General features: G+C 44.4%; 1 protein-coding gene across 1 annotated transcript in view; it reads right to left on the reverse strand.

Moving 5' to 3' along the window:
• GDPD1 (glycerophosphodiester phosphodiesterase domain containing 1) overlaps window positions 1-18,100 on the reverse strand; it is a 33,896-nt gene extending 15,796 nt beyond the window's left edge. Inside the window, exons 1-3 of the mRNA XM_075904691.2 lie at window positions 17,889-18,100; window positions 6,672-6,714; window positions 341-476 (exon numbers count right to left, since the gene is read on the reverse strand). Of these exons, the coding sequence (XP_075760806.1) occupies window positions 341-476; window positions 6,672-6,714; window positions 17,889-18,024 (315 nt within the window). The 5' untranslated portion in view covers window positions 18,025-18,100. The remainder of the gene's footprint in view (window positions 1-340; window positions 477-6,671; window positions 6,715-17,888) is intronic.
• Window positions 18,101-18,785: the final 685 nt, after the last annotated feature.

Raw genomic sequence — 18,785 nt, forward strand, 5'->3', positions numbered from 1 at the left:
TGAGCATTGTTTGCACAAAGAGAATGACTATTCTTAGAGCTGCCTTTGTAAGCAAGTGCATAAACCAAAGAATGATTTTGAAATCATCTAAGACTTCGTTAATTCTAGTAAAATGTTAGTGAAAAATGACAGTTCTGCAAGAGATGTGTTTTTAAAGAGAGGTCAGTACTTAGATATTACTATGAGGGATGTTCTACAAATAAGACACACATTTTGGAAAACACAAGTGTGGTGTCCTTTGCTTCTTTTCCTTCCCCAGCTTGATGTTTTAAAGCAATATGTATCTGTTGCCTTTAATAATAATTAGGGTTGGGTTTTTTTAAATTTTCTTAAAACTTACCGAGTACTTGAGGTCAGATATACTGACATCTGCTCCAGTTGCTCTCTTCAGGTTCTCATCATGCGATACCACTACTTGTTCATCTTTCGTCAGATGACAGTCTAGCTCCAACATATCGGTCCCCACATTAACTGCACTGCAGCAAACCAGAAAGCAGTCTTGAACCACAAGTACTTTGTGGGATGCGCAAGTAATTTATAAATACACAAACTTTTATCCAGTGAACTTGGTCCTGGTGAAACCAGGAGACTTGAAATTATTTGCATATATATATATAATCTGAAACTGAGGAACAGAAAAGTTAACAATTTACACAAGACCAATGTCAAAAGACTAGGATTTGAACTTGGAGGCACTTGACTCCATGCATATTTTTCCCCATTGTACTTACACTACAACACACTGTCCTGCTAAGCTCTCTCAAGCAAGGAAGACCAACTTTAAGGGTGACATGGCACTTCATTCCCTGTGGCCAAAGCTTAATAACTTTGGCATCTGTCATTTTCTAGTCTCAGCATTTTTACTGTTAGGAAAATTATACATTTAATTTTAATGACAAATCATTTGAACTGCCAAGGATTTGCTTTTAAAGATTTTAAAAAGTGTTAGTTTTTTTCTTAAATGACAAACAACATACGAGACAACTACAGAAATACTAAACACTTAAGTACTATGATTCTTTTCTTTTTAAAGAACTTGTGTGATTTAAGTTAGCAGAGACTGGATGGCTCAAGGACTTAGCAAAAGGATATGCAGTCTTGCACCTTTTGGATATTGGCCAAAATGTAGCTCAGGTTGTACTGAACAAAAGCTGTTACCACTTGAGAAGCCCATGTGAGTGGCACATTTGATAGTTTTACTGAGAAGCAAATCCCAAGAGATTAAATTTCCTCTGCATTCCTATAAGTTACCTCTGAAGCCAGTTTGTAAAGAGTTAATCACTGACTTTTACAGCTATAAATATCACTTACTTAGAAGATATGACCTCATTTTATCACCATCAACAAGTAGTGAAAAGTACACACATTATGTAATGCTTCAAGGATTTTAAATTTCTAGGGATATGGACACAATAAGGATTCTAACCTGTTTCTTGCTGAGCAAGTTGCGTTGCGTTGTTTCTCTCTCTCTTTCTCTCACACACCCTTTATTGTCCTCATTTTTCATCTCTTAAGTAACCATTCTAACCTCCTATCTGAGCATTCTCCACCTCACTAAATAATTTAAACCAATCACTGGCAAAAATCCAGGTTTAGATTTTCAGAGAAGTGCAGAGGACTTAGCCACAGCTCTTCCATTCAACTGCTTAAATGATCATTCTGGTATCAAAACTTCTATGCACTCTCAATACAATGCAGATAAAACTAGGGATGTGAAAGTTTAACCATGTAAATGGTTATCCAATAAGCTTGGGCTTATCGGTTAATGTTCATGGTTACAGCTAGGTTCCTGCTCCACTTCTGGGGACCCAGATGGTGTCCCCACTCTGCTGCCTCTGTATCAAAGTCAGCAGTGTAGGGTGGCAGGTGAGAGCTGGTACACCCGGGTAGCCGAGTTAAAAGCCGGCTCCTAGCACACACCAGCTTCCGGGGGCCCATGTGTAACTGCTGTACCCAGAGATACTACGTCATCTGTGTTTTAATTTGTTTCTCTCAGCGTCTCTATGACATCTAACAACCAAATATACTTTAAGGATATCTTTTTGTTAATAAAATCATCTTTAAGGTGATGATGTGATTCTTCGGGGGGGGGGGGGGGTGTGTGTGTGTGTGTGTGTGTGTGTGTGTGTGTGTGTGTGGGTGTGTGTGTGTGTGTGTGTGTGTGTGTGTGTGTGTGTGTCAGCCTAGCCTAGCCTAGCCTAGCCTAGCCTGAGAGGTCAGCTATCAAATACACGGTTTGTTTTCGGTGTTTTCTTTTGTTCCTTTTTTCACGCTCTCTTGTGGCAGAAGAGATTGGGGTACCCCGATGAAGGAATTCAAGTGTTCTTTCCTGGTTTTTCAGGGTTCCTTAAAATCACTTGATGGTGGCAGCCTATCTTCCAGAGCCAGAGCATCAGCGACTCTGGGGAGATTTTTGCAAGCAGAGCCGGTAGAGGCAAAGTATTGAAGGTCTTCTGTGGGCCCCCATCTTCTGCATTCAGAATGCTTGAGTGGGGAACAGCCCTGACATATGGTTACTCACTTACATGCATTCTAACATCCGTAGGTAAAACTGAGAAGTATTTTTTTTTAACTGCTGGATAAAAATGCAAAAAAGAGACTCCAAACGGGCTGCAGTCTCCAACAAGAAATCTACATGTATCAATTAAGTTACAGTTGGCTAAGAAATACAAGCAAAAGTTTGAAAGCTGTTTGGTTAAAACAGTAGAATATTTTTCTTAGCTTTTCGACAATGAATCTTAAACATTTACTGGTGTATTTTGGATTTCAGCATTTTCAGCCAGATCCAACGTTTATTCAAATCAATGGGAGACTACAATTAGACCTTTTATTATTCGAGCATAGCATATGTGCAACACTATAGAACAAACTTTGTAGCATATTGCTATATAGCTGCTTAACATGATTTCTGGGATGATCAAGAACTAGGAATGTGTCATATTAGATAACATTTAGTATCAATGTTTAAGCCTGAGAAGAGGAGAAGAAAATTCAATATCAAGAATACTCTGATATTCAGCCTGGTTTCAAGTAACTGGGTCCCTGGGAAAAACCAGTATTTCTAGCTATATTATAGGACAGCGGCCAAATTCATGAATGATAGTCCAACACCATATACTACCATTAACTTATCAAATGATACTATTGCTTAAAAATACAGAACTATTGCTGAATGGAAGCAGGAGAACAAGAAATCCTATTGTTAATGATAGGAGTGTTTGCCAGCCTGTGACTAATGGCAGTCTGCTCTACAGTACAGTCAGAACTTCTCAAACGCACACTGCCCTACAAAAAACAAGGCATTCCCCTGAGTCAAAAATACAAAGTATTCTGGTACCGTTGGACACTTCAGTACTTAAGATGTCAAAGATATTCATTCACAAGCTAATGATAAAACCCCAACCATGCTAAATTTTTTTTAGGTTTAACAGATTCCTTCACAAATACAGGGTGTTTGTTTTCTAAAAGCCCCAAACAATTACAAGTAATTAAGATTTTTTTTATTTCACACCACAATTAAAAATAATTTAAAACCTAACATCAGTTGTGTTCATGTGTATTTTATAGCACCCACAAGTATATTAGCTATTTTCAATTACATATAAGAAAAATGTGGTCTTTGGCTTGTAGAGTTTACAGTCTAACTGAAATTAACAATGAATCTGGCAAGCTATAAAGACAGTAATGAACACAATATCTCAAAGTTAGGGATGTTAGATGTTGATTAATTGAATAATTGTGTAACTGTATAAAATTTTAGCAGTTAGACGTTTATTTTAGCTCCCTGTGGACAGAGGCTGTGGATGGCATTCCATGGAACAGCCTCCCTTGCTCTCCTCCCCCCCATCCCGCTGGATGAGGGGGGAGGAGAGGCGACTCCATAGAGCCAGTGCACGTGGGGGGCAGGCAGCTCTGGGGAGCTGGCACATGCAGACAGCTGGCTTGAGGCTTCCCATGTGTACTGGCTCCTGCCTGTCCACCTCACCCTTCACACTTTGAAGGGTGAAGGAGCAGGCGGGAGCTGGTCCATGTGGGAAGCCAGCTTTCAAGCCAGTTTCCTGCGTGTATTAACTACCACAGAGCTGTTCCCCCCCCCTTCCCCTCCCCACACTGTTGCCTCTCTATAAGAGGTAGCAATGCGGGAGTGGGGGGAGGAGGGCAGGCAAGCTCTGCAAGATCTGGTGCTTGTGGGGAGCCAGCTTAAAAACTGGCTCTCACCTCCCCCCCCCCCGCCTCTGTTTCAGATGCATGGGGGGACGGGGGAGGGCATGTATATAGTCGATAGGATTAACCAATAAACCCAGGCTTATTGATTAATCGTTTAGTTGACTACACTTTGACAGCCCTACTCAAAGTGCGGTTTTACTCTTATTATGCTCCTTAGGGCAGGAACCATCACCCTATATACTTCTGAGCACTGTAGGAATAAAATCAAGTTTTGCAGGTAAAAATTATGCAACACTCAGTACTAATATATAAATATACTAAAATGCAGATGAGAAAACATGGAAGATTTTTTCCCAGCTTGTTGTATTTAAGTTAAGAAAACTGTCTTAAATCTGTCATTTTGATTATTCTGTTTATGTAGTGTGCTACATAGATTTTAAGTGAAAGCTGAAAAATGGTAACAGCTTCCTTTGAGGAAAATATGTAGACAGACTTGAAGAAAAAAAAAAAGTTTTTTTTTTTTTAAATTAAAAAACACCCACTATACTAAGCTGCCATGGAGATTAGAAGTCCTGTAGAGTTCTTCAATAGTGTTGTTTGGTTAGGAACACTGGCACTGAGTATATTCTGGAAGAAAATGTACTAAGTGTGATGAGGCTGTTAAATACAAGTCAAGTAAATAAAGGCGTTTTGCTTCCCAACTATTAGGTGAATGTGAGGAAAGTTGGATTTGTTTCTTTTTGGAATACTGCTGAAAACTTTCTTGCAATGCACCATTTTCAAAGCCTGTAGGTAGAGGGGCTTTAGAAAAGATTTCCCAATATCAACTCAATTTAAAAACCCAAAGGCAAGAGACTTTCACACAAGACAGGTACTCAGCAGATATGAAAAAAAATATATAACGTGCACGTCTAATGAACCTTCCCATCAGTGACCTCAAAGCAGTTTGCTGACATTAACAATTTAAGCCTTGACACTTGGGCAAAAATGGATTATTCTTCCCTTTCACAACGAAGAAACTGAAGTGTAGCAAAAGAAGTAACGTGCTCCAGGTTTCTTGACAAAAGAATTGAACAAAGAAACAGTCTTCTGAATTGCAGTCCTGAGTCTTAATTAGCATATGGATGTGCACTGTCATTTGCAATATACTAGTGTCTTTCAAATTATATCCGAGAATTAACACAAATGATAAAAATTACAGAAAGCAAATGTGTAAAGATACAGCATGGTGAATAAGTTAAAAGGTGCAGTTACAAGAGGGAGAGAGAGAAAAGAGCTTTAAGAAGCTATTGAAAATAATGGAAGCCTTAAAACAAGAAATCTATTATCAGTTCCACGCAGATACAGATGCAGAATTTTACTAATTTGCTGTGTTTAATTTTTTAAGCCAAGGAAAAAGAAACCCGTCTGGTTTGATATTTCCTCTTTCACCCATACACTATCCATTTCAATACAGAAGTCACCAGACAATGCCATGAGTAGAATCCCTTAACCCATCTGGGTCTCCTCCCTTTGCACTCGTCTGTAAATCTCTCCCAAAGACCTCTCAGCAACATATGAACTATGTAAAAAGCTTTGCAAATTATTGAAAGACCACAATAAATCTCCATATGACAGCCTAAATGCAGCGCCAAGAACTGACAGCAAGCTACTCTGTTTTTCAAATATACTGAGGTCAGTACTATCATCTTCATAACACAAATCTTATTCAGCTAAAGATGTGGCTTTCCAAAGGCAGTATTACAAATAACATGCTGTATATTTTCATAGCTTGAAGAGGGAAATAGTAATCAGCTCTCCTGGGTTCTGTTCCCAATTGTCATGGTCTTAACATGACCACGGAAAAAGTTACAACATTGGTGCCTCGGTTTCCCCACCTGTAACTGAGGATATACTTACTGTGTGCACTGGACAACAGAGGTTAATTACATAAACGTAAAAAATTATTATTACAGAAATGGAATATTGTACCTTAAACAGCCATATGTGCCACAACCTTAAATGTACCAAATACAATTATTTAATGCAGCGTTTCTCAAACTGGGGTCTTCCGACTCCTGGTGATCCATGATGTTACTCCACAAAGTCTGCTAGCCTTGCTGATTAATTCCTTCCCATGCTTCCTGTGGAACATCTGTTCCACAGGCCGTGCACATGAGGTGCTGGGAGGGAGGGGGAAGAGCAGAGTCAGTTGGGGGAAAGGAGTAGAATATCTCGAGGTGCTAGCCTTACTGGTCAACTCCTCTCCCTTCCTCCCTCCCTCCTGCACGCTGGGGAACTGATAGGGAATGGGGAGGAGTGGGAAAGAAAATGGGCAGGAAGAGGTGGGGTGGGGCTGTAGGGGAAGGAGTGGAATGGGGACCCTTGGGAGTACATGAAAATGTTTAAATCAATTGCACATCTTTGGGTGGCTGCGGTTTGAGAACTGCTGCTTTAATGCCTCTCAATACAGATACAATTATTAAAATATGACTATTCTGCATATCTTCTCCTTTTGCACTTACTGTTGAAAAGCTGCCATTGTGTTTTCCAGATTTTCTCCAGCACCTGTGAAAACATCAAGAAAAATAAAATAGCTTTTTACTATACCCTAAAGAAAAATATACCAATGAACACAGGATAACAATGTCAGCATTATGAGAGAACGTGGTCTGAAGGAATGAACCAGGAATCTTCAGCTCTAGAGACAGGTTTCTGGAGTTCTACTCCTAGCTCATACTGACTCATATCATCTTAGGCAAGTCACATCATCTGTTTATGCTTCAGCTTTCCAGTCTGTAAAATGGAGCTAAACCTTATCTCTAGAATTGTAAATCTTTGCATTCGATGAGCATCTTGAACACAAAACACTGAAGTGCAATAAGTATTTTATAATTCGGAGACCCAGACTTTCCTGAAATCCCCACATAGCTGGCATGAAACAGGGCAGACTACAGTAAACTTCCGATAATCCGGCACCTTTAGGACCCGGGGGGGCCGGATTATCAGATATGCCGGGCTATCGGAAGGGGATACTATGAGGGGTCTGGGGTGGGAGGGATGCCACCCCAGACCCTTCATAGCCCCCCCTTCTGATAGTCTGGCTCTGCTCCAGGCATCCCCGATTCAGCCGCTGCTGGTCAGTTTCAGCAGCGGCTGAATCGGGGACGCCTGCAGCAGAGCAGCTGGAGTGCTGCCAGGTTGGTCCGGTAGCGCCAATCCTTGGCGCGGCGAGACCAACCCGGCAGCACCCCAGCTGCTCTTGGGGACGCCTGGGGCAGAGCAGCTGGGGGGCTGCCGGGTTGGTCCCATATCGCCGAGGAGCAGCGCTACTGGACCAATCTGGCAGCACTCCAGCTGCTCTACCCCAGGTGTACCCAAGTCAGCTGCTGCTGAAACTGACCAGCAGCTGACTCCAGGAAGCCAGGGGCAGAGCAGCTCTGCCTCGGGCTTCCCTGATTCAGCCGCTGGTCAGTTTTAGCAACGGCTGAATCGGGGAAGCTGGGGGAAGAGCAGCTCCAATGGTCCGGCTGCCCGGAGCACTTCCAGGTTCCTGATGGTGCCGGACCATCAGGAGTGCCGGACCATCAGATGCCGGACCATCAGAGTTTTACTGTATTTAATATACAGAGTGCAGAATACAGCAGTGTGGCTCACAAAGACTGCTACTCCCAAGACACGGCGCTCTGCCCTGAAGCTGTAACTTTTTATCAAAAAAAGCAACTGAAGACTGTTTTGCAGAACCTCCAAGACTGCACTTTATCCTCTATCTACAAATCACAAACAAGGCATTTAGAATGCTACACACTTCAGATTATTTTTCAAATAGCATTAAAGTGATATGTCAATAAGCACAAATTAAATGACACTCAATTATCTACAATAAGACACCTACCATAAAACAAATCTGCTTCAAACAAGAGCACTTGGAGTGAAATCTATCAAGAGACTTGGGTTGACTCCCACTACTAGAGCTAAGAATAACGAAGCCTGTTTGATAAATTCTGCAGATTAAAATACAACACTGCTAAATTTATTGAATATGCTAACACAAGACCCAGCTGCAGGGTTTAAGGTTATCATAAGGCCCTTTCAAAGGGGGAGAGTATGTGCTCTGGAGAAGATAATTTCAGCTTCCAAACAGGGATGGTGCAAACTGCACTCTTTAGAAAGAGTTGAACAATCATCATCATCCAAGAAGTATCAGGCCAATAGGGTAACACCCTGCTACTGGAGAATTTTGTCTTGAGTAGCTTCATTCATGAGAATGAGTTTGATGATATAACAGAACAATACACTGGAGATCTATTTCAGGGACTGGGACATAAGGGGAACACTAAAAAAAGTGAACATTACACTAAACAAAGGTAAATTAAAAACAAACAAAAATATTCTTATTACTTTTCCATTTAACTAGTTGCTGTAGTCGCCGCATTGTAATATGTTACTGTAAACAGGATGGAAGGTGCCCCATGTGATGCACTCTAAAGATGCAGTTCATACCGTGAAAAAGTTTGAAAACTGCTTGTCTACCGGATATGACAGACCACAGATATTTTAAAAATTATGTCTTATCTCATCTGACACACAAACCATTGTAGAAGAGAAAAATATAACAAATTTTAAAGAGGGCCTGGCCATTTTCATGCTATTATTTGTTAGATGCAGACAGAATGTTTGGACTGTACAAAACACAGGAAGATTACATTCCTGCCTCATGCAGTTTTTGATCTAAATAGACAGAAAACAGTCACAAAACGCCCTGAATTACCATAGTAATTTTACTGTCTATTGACAAATTGAATTCTACCTGCCAAAAATTCATATTTGATTCAAAGCTGGAATTTTTAGACAATAGAAGCCTTTATCTTCACATTTAGGACACTTTCTGAATTAAATAGAACTAAAATAAATAGAAGCTTAATTAGAATTGAAAAGGATTTTTGCTAAGATAGAGAAGCCTGAAATGGGGGTAGTAAAAAGGACACGAATTTCAGCTGGGAATAGATACATAAATCTATTTTACTCTGAATCTGAGTAAGATAAAAAGAGATTTGCAAGATTAAGATCACACTTCCCTAATTCTGAACAAAATTTTGAAATTGATCAAGCATGCAGACACTTACTTTTAATCAAGGATCACAGCTATAAAATACTAAAAAAAAAAAAATTTGGAAACATAAGAACTACAGTATCTGGAAGCAATATCTACTGGAGAAGGCACTTATGCAAATATCTGCAACGCCTTACCTGAAACAAATGGGGAAGGGGAGGGGACTTGATAAAGAATATGATACAATTTCATAATGAGACCTGCCTCACAAGGTTGTAATGGTTTATCTAAAGATGTGATTTTATTCTGAATTAGATAAGACCTGACTCACTTCCACTAGTTCACAGAATTTAGCTGCAGAGGTTACTGTCTGAGGGACCTCTGACTGACAGGTTGAATGGCAACTCAGAATGTTAAATAGCCATTTTCTGGCTAATCGTCTAGTTGATACAATTTGTATTAACTACATGATTAGTCGATAAGGGACCGCTCTGCAGTGGTAGCTCTAGGAGCTGGGACTCGGCAGTCTTGGCTTGTGCGAGCTCCAGGAGCCACCCGGACTGCGGCCCTACATTTTAAATGTAGCAAGAGCTGCTGGGCACTTACTTAATTTAAAATGCAGAGGCGCAGCGTCCCAGACCAGTGCGCGCCCGGACTGCTTGGTTCCGGCTTGCGCTGAGTCCAGCAGCCCCTCTTCCTGGTGGCCAACCTGGGCTGCCGGGTGCAACAGCCCCTGTCTGCGGGGGGGGACGGGGACACACCCCTGCAGACAGGGGATACAGCTGGAGCAGCCTCTCCTATATCACCCTGTTGCCTATGATAGAGGCAGCAGAGGGGGCAGGCAGCACCACAGAGACAGTGCTGGGGGGGGACAAGGACGGGGGGGGAGAGAACCGGCCTTTAAGATGGCTCCCCGCAGCACTGGCTCCTTCCGGCCCCCTCCCCCGCTGCCTTTATAGAGGCATCCTTAATGGCAACAAGACTACAATGGTTAGACAGAATATGAGAGACTAAAGACATGATCCAAACTGATTATTTTCTGATTTTATTTCTTGGCCGTGTCTCTATCCATCTACATCACTTTTAATAAAATGCATATCTGAGTTCAAATAATCATAGATATGTACAGCTGTAAGGGACCTCAAGAGGTCATCAAGTCCAGCCTCCTTCACTGAGGCAGGATCAAATAAGCCTAGGACATCCATGATAGGTTTGCCACACCTGTTAAAAACCTCCAGGGATGGGGATTCCAAAACCACTCTTGGAAGCCTATTCCAGAGTGCAGCTAACTTTATAGTTGGATTGTTTCTCCTAATACCTAACCTAAATCCCCCTTGCTGAAGATAAAGGCAATTATAACTTACCCTATCTTCAGTGGACAGGGAGAACAATTGATGAGTCCCCTTTATAACAGTCTGTAACATCTGAAAATGGTTGTCAGGTTCCCCATCAATCTTCCTTCCCCAGAACTATAATGTGCCAAGTTTTTAACCTTTCCTCACAGGTCAGATTTTCTAAGTCTTCAATATGATCTAGTTGTTCAGAAATTTCACATCTTACTTTGTTCTGATATTTACATGTGGATATGTTTAATTTGATTTAAACATGACCTGTATCAATAAAACTCAATGCCTTAGATAAGGCAAAGCCGCACAAGGTTCAAGCTGCCTGTCCTTGTCACTATCTTAATCTTTGACTTCATTGTAGTAACAGTTCAAAAATCCAAAATGCAAAGTGAAAGCAAGGGCAAAAAACAAGGTAATCCTCAACAGCATCATGGAAGTCCACAAATCAGGCTTTAAATAACTGTTGTGGCCAACCACATGGCAGATAATGGGGAGACAGATTGGCAGCAGGCAATCATACTTATGGTGCTTTTGGGGAGTAGAAAGAATCATTTAAAGAACAGCCAAAACAAAGTTGCTTGAAGATTCAAAAGCCAATGGAGTGACCACAAAATGCAATAGCCACAGGAGGTAGCTGAGTGAGAACTGGAGTTTTAGTGCCTGGCCTGCTGCCAATCAGATTCCTAGAAAAGGTTTGTACCAGTTGAAGTTATCTGGCTACACAGTCAGCAAAAAGAACATTACAAGTCTAAATGGGATGAAACATAACCATTAGCAACAAAATCAGAAAAAAGGAGTTACACCTGGCAACATATCTTACTCCTGAGGGAATTCTGCATTAAAAATGAAATATTCTGTACCACAAGATAAAATAGTCCATGCACAATATTTCAAAATTCTGCAAAGTTCTGCTTATTTTGTCAAAATAACAATATAATCACACTATTTTCAATTATTTGCTGACAAATGTTTTGAAATAAATTATCAAAATAATGGACATAGTGTGATTATATTCTTGCTGTGTGTTAGTTTGATAATTAAAATGCATAGCTTTGCAGAAAAATATATATTTTTAAAAATTTTCAGTGAAGAATTACCTCAAGAGTACCAGGGGTTGTGTGTAGTGCTATTTGAATAAGGGCACCCTGGTGGGGAGACTGGGTGCAGGGGAGGAGGGGCAGGGAAATCAATGCAGAGGTTCAGTATGGGATTCTCGGTGCAGGGAGAATTTTACTCTGGAAGGAGGGGAGGGAAGGTGAAAGTGGTTAGGGCTCAGTGGGGGAGGAGGAGGAGGCTTGGTGGGAGGGGAGTAAGGGTGCAACTGGTTGGGGAGGGTGATGGGGTGGGGATCCAGACACTGGATGCTATTATTGCTGAGGGTGAGACTCAGTGGGGTGGAGATTTGGAGAGCTCCTGATATGGAGGGGACTCAGTGGGGAGGTTCCAGGTGTGCAGGTGGGGGGTGTCACTGTACAGGGAGCTTCAGGGGGTAGTTAGTCTGTACTGGATAAACTTAAACAACAACAAATGGTACAGGGAGCTACTCCCCATCTGCCCAACCTTCATGCTTCTGGACCCACACCCACACCCCCAGCACCAAACCCCCACCCCAGACACTGGAACTAATGTCCCTTGGTGGCCACTGACCAAGGCACCCTTCTCCACACATCCCCCCCTTCAATGATTTACCTCCCTTTCTCCACCCCCAACAGATGGGTCTAAACTGCCAGCGGACTGGCAGGGAGGAGTGAGGGAGTAACTCGCTGGTGTATCTTCTCTTTGCTTTCCCACAGAAACCATTTTCTGCAACAAAGGAAAGGGATTCTGCAGGGAGGCATTTTTCTGCTGTCCCATAAGAGCACAGAATTTCCCCAGGAGAGCAATAACTTTAATTGAGGAGGGATTTTCCTCAGCCAAGAGAAGAGTCAGATGTCAGCTGAGGGAACTATTCCTCCTAAAGTTTCAAGCATGTGATTAAGCTACACAGAAAAGTCAAAATAAATAGAAAATTAAAACTTTTGTCTTGATCTTCCTGGTATCACCTGTTTTACTTAATTTATGACACATTTATATGCCAAGACTTATAATAGTGCTGAAAGTGTCCATCTGCTATGTACATTGGACAAACATCTCAGACACTTCGCTAAAGGATCAATGCCCACAAAACAGATATCAGACAGGATCACAAAGAAAAAACAGTTTCTTGCCATTTCAACCAGAAAGGACACAGTCTCAACGACTTAACTACCTGCATCCTGCTACAACGACCTTTTAAATCTGCACTTGAAAGGGAATCCTCTGAACTGTCATTCATGCTAAAATTCGACACTTTACATCTGAGTCTAAGCAAAGGATTTAGTTATCTTACCCATTACAAAGATAGCTTCCCCAATTATCACCTCTAATATTATTAGCCCACAGACATTCACCCCCCCCCATCCTCCTTCTGTTCTGAAATTTGATTTGTCCTTTTCATATGTGTTCCTTTTTTTTAAATTGTATCCTTTGGTATATATGGTTGTGACTATTTTCTTCCACTATTTGATCTGAGGAAGTGGGTCTGGCCCACAAAATAAACTATCTTGTTAGTCTTTAAAGTGCTACATAGTCCTGTATTTTGCCTCTGCTACCAGACTAACATGGCTACATTTCTATTACTATTCTACAAGCAAGACAAAGGTTCTTAAAAGCTGAAGTAAAGGACATAGTACAGGAATTAAGACAGCAGAAGAAAGATTAAAAAAAGAGTGTGCACCTCATGAGTGTAAAAATGAAATTTAAGACCACATTGATAGGTCATATTACTAGTGGAGGCAGATACAGTTTAATGAGAAGAAAGCCCTGTGTGATATTTAGGACACATGTAGTTACTACGTTCTCTGCACCAGTAATTCTCAGAAAAAAGTTTAACCCTGACAAAAATCACTGTTTTTTTTAAAGTTACCTTTACCAGGGTCAATTAAAATTTTACCCTGAAAAAATATCTGCCTTATGGTCTTTCAACTAAAAGATTCATTTCACTCATTAAGTGACAAAAACTTCAGGAGGTAGCCGAGTTAGTCTGTACAGGATACACTTCAAAAAAAACCCCAACCAATAGTCTAGTAGCACTTTAAAGTCTAACAAAACATGCAGATGGTATCATGAGCTTTTGTGGGCACAGCCCACTTTTTCAGATGACCAACACTGTGCGACCAAACTATTGGTTGTTTTTTAAGTTTATCATTAAGTAACATCAGTAATTGTTCAGGTACATAACCATTTTGATTCTCAATACTATGTAAGAAATTAAGGATTAATGGTAAATTATACAGCTAATACCACATAATGTGTTAAAAGTATGGCAGGTAAGTTTTAATGTTCCTCATCAGATCAACAATTCCTTCTCTTCCTTCCAAACTTACTTTCTCCTGCGCTAAGCACCCAACCTCAGAAATATAAAAGGCTACAAATTCATGGTTAAGCCAAAGCTTTCTGACTTTGAAAGGAGGAAATCCTTTAGTGTTCTCTCAGATTAAGTCATCTCATTTGGATGCAGACTAGCTAACCTAGTGAGGGGGGGCTTTAAGCTAGGTTTGATGGGGGCAGGTGACCAAAGCCCACAGGTAAGTGACGAACATGGGGACCTGAGAGTTGGGTCGGAAATGGGAGGGAGCATAGGCTATAAGAGTAGAGAAAAAGGAGGGACAAGGCAGAACTGGGAGGAAAAACCAAATCAGAATCTTAGATGCCTATATACAAATGCAAGGAGTATGGTTAATGAGCAGGAAGAACTTGAAGTGCTAATAAACAAACACAACTATGACATAGTTGGTATCACAGAACCTGGTGGGATAATATACACGATTGGAATATTGGTATACAAGGATACATCTTACTCAGGAAGGATAGGTGGGGAAAACAGGCAGGAGCTGTTGCCTTATATATTAAAAATGTATACACTTGGATTACAAATAAGGGTGATATCATGCTATGGGTCTACTACAGACCACCTACCCAGGCAGAAGAGGTGGATGAGGCTTTGATTTTAACAAATAAGGAGGAACTGGTTGAGAATTTGAAAGTGGAAGGCAGCTTGGGTGAAAGTGAGCTCTGAAATAAAAAAGGTCCTAGTTCTGCAACATAATTTCCATGAATTAACTTGTGACAGAGGAACTGAAACAAGAAAATTAACTGCTGCAATGAATCATCTTCCTCTGGAGTGCAAAGGCTGGGTTTATTATGTATTCAGACATGTTTAGGTCTCTCTCCTTAGTGACAAATTTCTGATTTCCTCAGTATGTCAAATATATAGCTAGAGGTTTAAGCAAATGCTCATTCTCTGGCATACTTGGCACAGAGTCGAAGTGGCCATATCTAGAGATTTTCATTTCACATTCTACTTCTGAGAACATCAATGTGGGCCAGAAGAGTACCACAGACGACAAAGCTAGTGGATGAAGGTAGTTGCAAGATGACAGAACTCTACAAAAACATGTATGAAATAAGAAGGCTCTCCCTCCCTCGACTTTTGACATATAATTTCAGTACAAACCCCAAATGACCACAAGCAAATGTACTTCATCATTAATTAAAAATATACAAAGTGGATGCCTATTTGCAATGAGTGTGTCTGGTATGTAATGCTTTTAATAGGGGCTGCAACTCACTCTGCACTGCTTGCATGGACTCTAGCATAGATTATGATGGGTCAGTTACTGATCTTTCAGATTTAGTTACTGATCATTTCAAAATTTAGACCAATGGAAGATTATCTAGAAATAACAGATGAGGACTTCTATGCAGGTATTGCAAACTGGGATAGATGAAAATTCCTCTACCTACAACTGAAGTTGTGGTAGATTTTTTTGAAGGGTTAATTTCATCTGCCACCTCAGTACATAGAAAATTAGGCAGGCTAAGAGAGAGTTTGATTTCTGAATTTCACAATGGTAGCACAGTAAGGTCCTGACAACATAACCAAAGCAATACACTGAAGAAGTTATACATCCAACTAGGGATGTAAGCAACTAGCCAAGTCATGCCTTAACTACTCGCTCCCCGCTGCCTCTGTATCAGAGGCAACAGGGGAGGAGGGAGAAGAGAGGCAGGAGCCGGTGCTGAGGGGAGCCGGCTTAAAAGCCCCGGTTTCCCCCAGCACCATCTCTGCAGGAGAGGGAGAAGGCAGGGGCACAGCAGGAGACCAGGCATGAGCTGGAACGGCTTCAGCCCCGACTTGCGCCAGTCGATTGCTGAACCTCTGCCTTTTAAATGAAGTAAGAGTGAGGCATCTCATACTACATTTAAAAAGCAGCAGCACAGCAGTCCCTAAGCCAGCACAAGTCATGACTGCTCAGTCTGGGCTCATGCGACCCCCGGGGAATTAACCCCACTGTAGCTCTGCAGTTTAAATGTAGTAGGAGCCAGACTGCCTACATACTCGGCTCCTACTACATTTAAACTGCAGAGACGCAATGGGAGTAACAAACACCCCCCCATCAACTAATCAAATTCCACGCACTACTCCGTTAGCTAATTAAATGTTACTTAACACCCCTACATCCAACTCACATCTCACAGTACCAGTCTTACAAGGCGAACCAAAAGCTACTGCAATATCCTGAAATCTGGATTACAATCCCAGTTGTACTACACAGTCCTTCATTCAGATAAAGGTTGTTGGCACAGAAGTGCCCAACAGATCATTCTTATCCACTAGCCAACTAGCCTGTCATAAGCTGGGATTTTCAGGTCTCTCTTCCACGTTGGTCTTCTCTCCTGAGCCTCTGGTCTCTGGTCTAGGTCTAGGTATGTGCGTGTGTGTGCCTCTTTCTCTTCTCCTCCCCCTCCTGCCTATCACTCGGGGGACTGCAGAGCCCAAATGGCCGTTTGGGCTCCACACTCCCCGTGCTGCATGAGGGGGCACAGAGCCCAAACAGTCGCTTGCACCACTTGCTCTCACGCAGCAGCCTGGCTGAGCAGCGCAGAAGTCAACCAAGCACCATGGTGGAAGGCGAAGGGGAGGGGCTGGGCGGTGAAGTTCACAGCCAGGGGGGCAGGGCCTGGAGATGCTGTCATGCCACACATCACCACCTCGGCCCCCCCCTTTGCCTCCCACCATGGCGCTCGGCTGACTTCTGAGCAGCTCAGCTGGGCCGCCACGGCGGGAGCAAGCATCCATTTGGGCTCTCCCATGGCGGCCCGGCTGAGCAGTGGCGAAGTCAGCCAAGCACCACGTCGGGAGACTAAGGTGGGCAGGGCGGTGATGTACACGGCCAGGGCCCGCCCCCGGCCACGTATGTCACCACCCCGCCCCTCTTCCCCTCCTGCCGTGGCGCTCGGCTGACTTCCACACCGCTCAGCCAGGCCACCGCAGGGAAGCAAGCGGCCGCTTGGGACCCGCACTCCCCATGCAGCACAGGCCCCCCCAGAGGGAACAGCCAGCATTTCACCAACAGCGCCCCCCAGAGGGAACAGCCAGCATTTCACCAACAGCGCCCCCCAGAGGGAACAGCCAGAATTTCAGCTTTACTGACTCTCAGACACTGGGCTACTAGATATATATGACTAGGACACTTATCTTTTAAAGTCCCCGATTGGTGCCACTGCCTAGAAGGCAAAACAAGGGCCTGGATTTTATATGCAACTGACACACTATAGAACACACCAGCATGGGCAAAGTTACTTAGGCCAACCACTTAACCAGAGATGCAGATTTTGTGTAAACCCCCCCCTCCCAAAAAAACCCCCCGAGGTTTCAGAAAATGTTCCCATTATTTCAATAGGACCCAGAAGCCTGACTCCCTGCTGGGGCCGTTAGGAACAGCGTGGCGTGAGCCCGGGCAGGGTCTGAGTCTGGGGTGGAAGGTGGGGCAGCTTCCACGGGAAGGCAGGTGGCTCCCCCAGGCTGAGCGGGAGGTGGGAAGATCTGCCCCACGCTGCCAGCAAGGGCCATTAGGCGGGGGTGCCGCTGGGAGGGAAAGGGAGCCCAGTGTGACCGGGAACCGCGGGGTTGCGCGCAGCGGGGCCGCTCGCCTGCAGAGCCGGCCCACCGCAGCTAGCGGGCAGGGCCCTCCAGCCCTTCACGGCGCAGCCCGGCTTGCCCCTTGCAGGGCAGCGCGGCGGGGGAAGGAAGGCGGGACTGACCCCCCCCCTCCTCCTCCATCGGCTCCCACAAGAGCAGAGACCGGGCTGAGGGGACGGAGCCGGGAACTGGGGCAACCTCCTGCCTCAGGCTCCGCGCCCTTGACGGCGCCCTCCAAGCGCGAGACCGGAGGCGACCCCCGGCCCCTCACGGCTGCGGCGGGAAACATCCTCCCAGCCCCCCCCCCCTCTCCTCAGGAGCCCCCTTCCCCGGGTCTCACCGCCGCGGTGGGAGATGTGGCGGCAACGGAAGCGCTGCCGCTTGGGCCGGTGCAGCAGCCCCGGGCACTTGAGCAGCAGCGCCGAGGTGAGGAGGTAGCCGCCCAGCGTAGAGAGCAGACACAGGGCGAGGGCCATCGTGCCGCCAGCGAGCCGGCCGGCCTGCGGGAGGGGAGCCGCGCTCGCGCCTAGGCCCGCCCCGCGCAGCCGCAGCCAGGCCCCGCCCCCTTCCTCGGGGGGGGGGCGGGGGAGACACGAAGAGCGCAGCGCAGGAAGCTTGTCGGGGCCTCCCTGCAGCGGAGCTGACCCAGTTCTAATGGGCGCTACAGGCCCGCTATGGGGAACTGTGGCTCCCGGGGGGACTCCCAGGCGGAATAAGCCCCCCCCCATAAGAAGGGGCGCGCTAGTCCCGCTGCAGGGTCTCACCCCTCAGCTTTCCCTGCTCCACCCACCTCGCTCCCATCCCCACCTCCCTCAGCCCCGGGAAGTGAATCCTCGCCCTGGAGCTTGCACCCCTTTATTGCACAGGTGGGGTTCACCCCCTTCCCTGAGGGCACTTCCCTCCCAGCCGGAAGAATGAACTTCCCCTTCTGCGGAGGATTTAGACCAGTGGTCCCCAACCTTTCGGGGCTGCCGGGCACCTGGGGGCAGCACCGCGCCCAAGGCAGTGGCCACGCATCCGCTCGGCCAGCCTTGGTTACTAGGCAGGTGTATATAAATGCCCCGGCAGGCCTTAGGGACCACTGACTTAGACCTTTCTTTCCCTACCCAGACTGAGATTAAACCCTGCCATGCAGCATAAGGGAACTTGACACCATGGAAGGAATTCCCTCTCCCCATCCCATCCCTCATAGGTGAGGGGTCTGCCTCCATTGTGGGGGGTTGCTTCTTTAGTCTTC

This window comes from Pelodiscus sinensis, chromosome 21 (assembly GCF_052426305.1).
Source record: "Pelodiscus sinensis isolate ZL-2025 chromosome 21, ASM5242630v1, whole genome shotgun sequence".
Taxonomy (NCBI): domain Eukaryota; kingdom Metazoa; phylum Chordata; order Testudines; family Trionychidae; genus Pelodiscus; species Pelodiscus sinensis.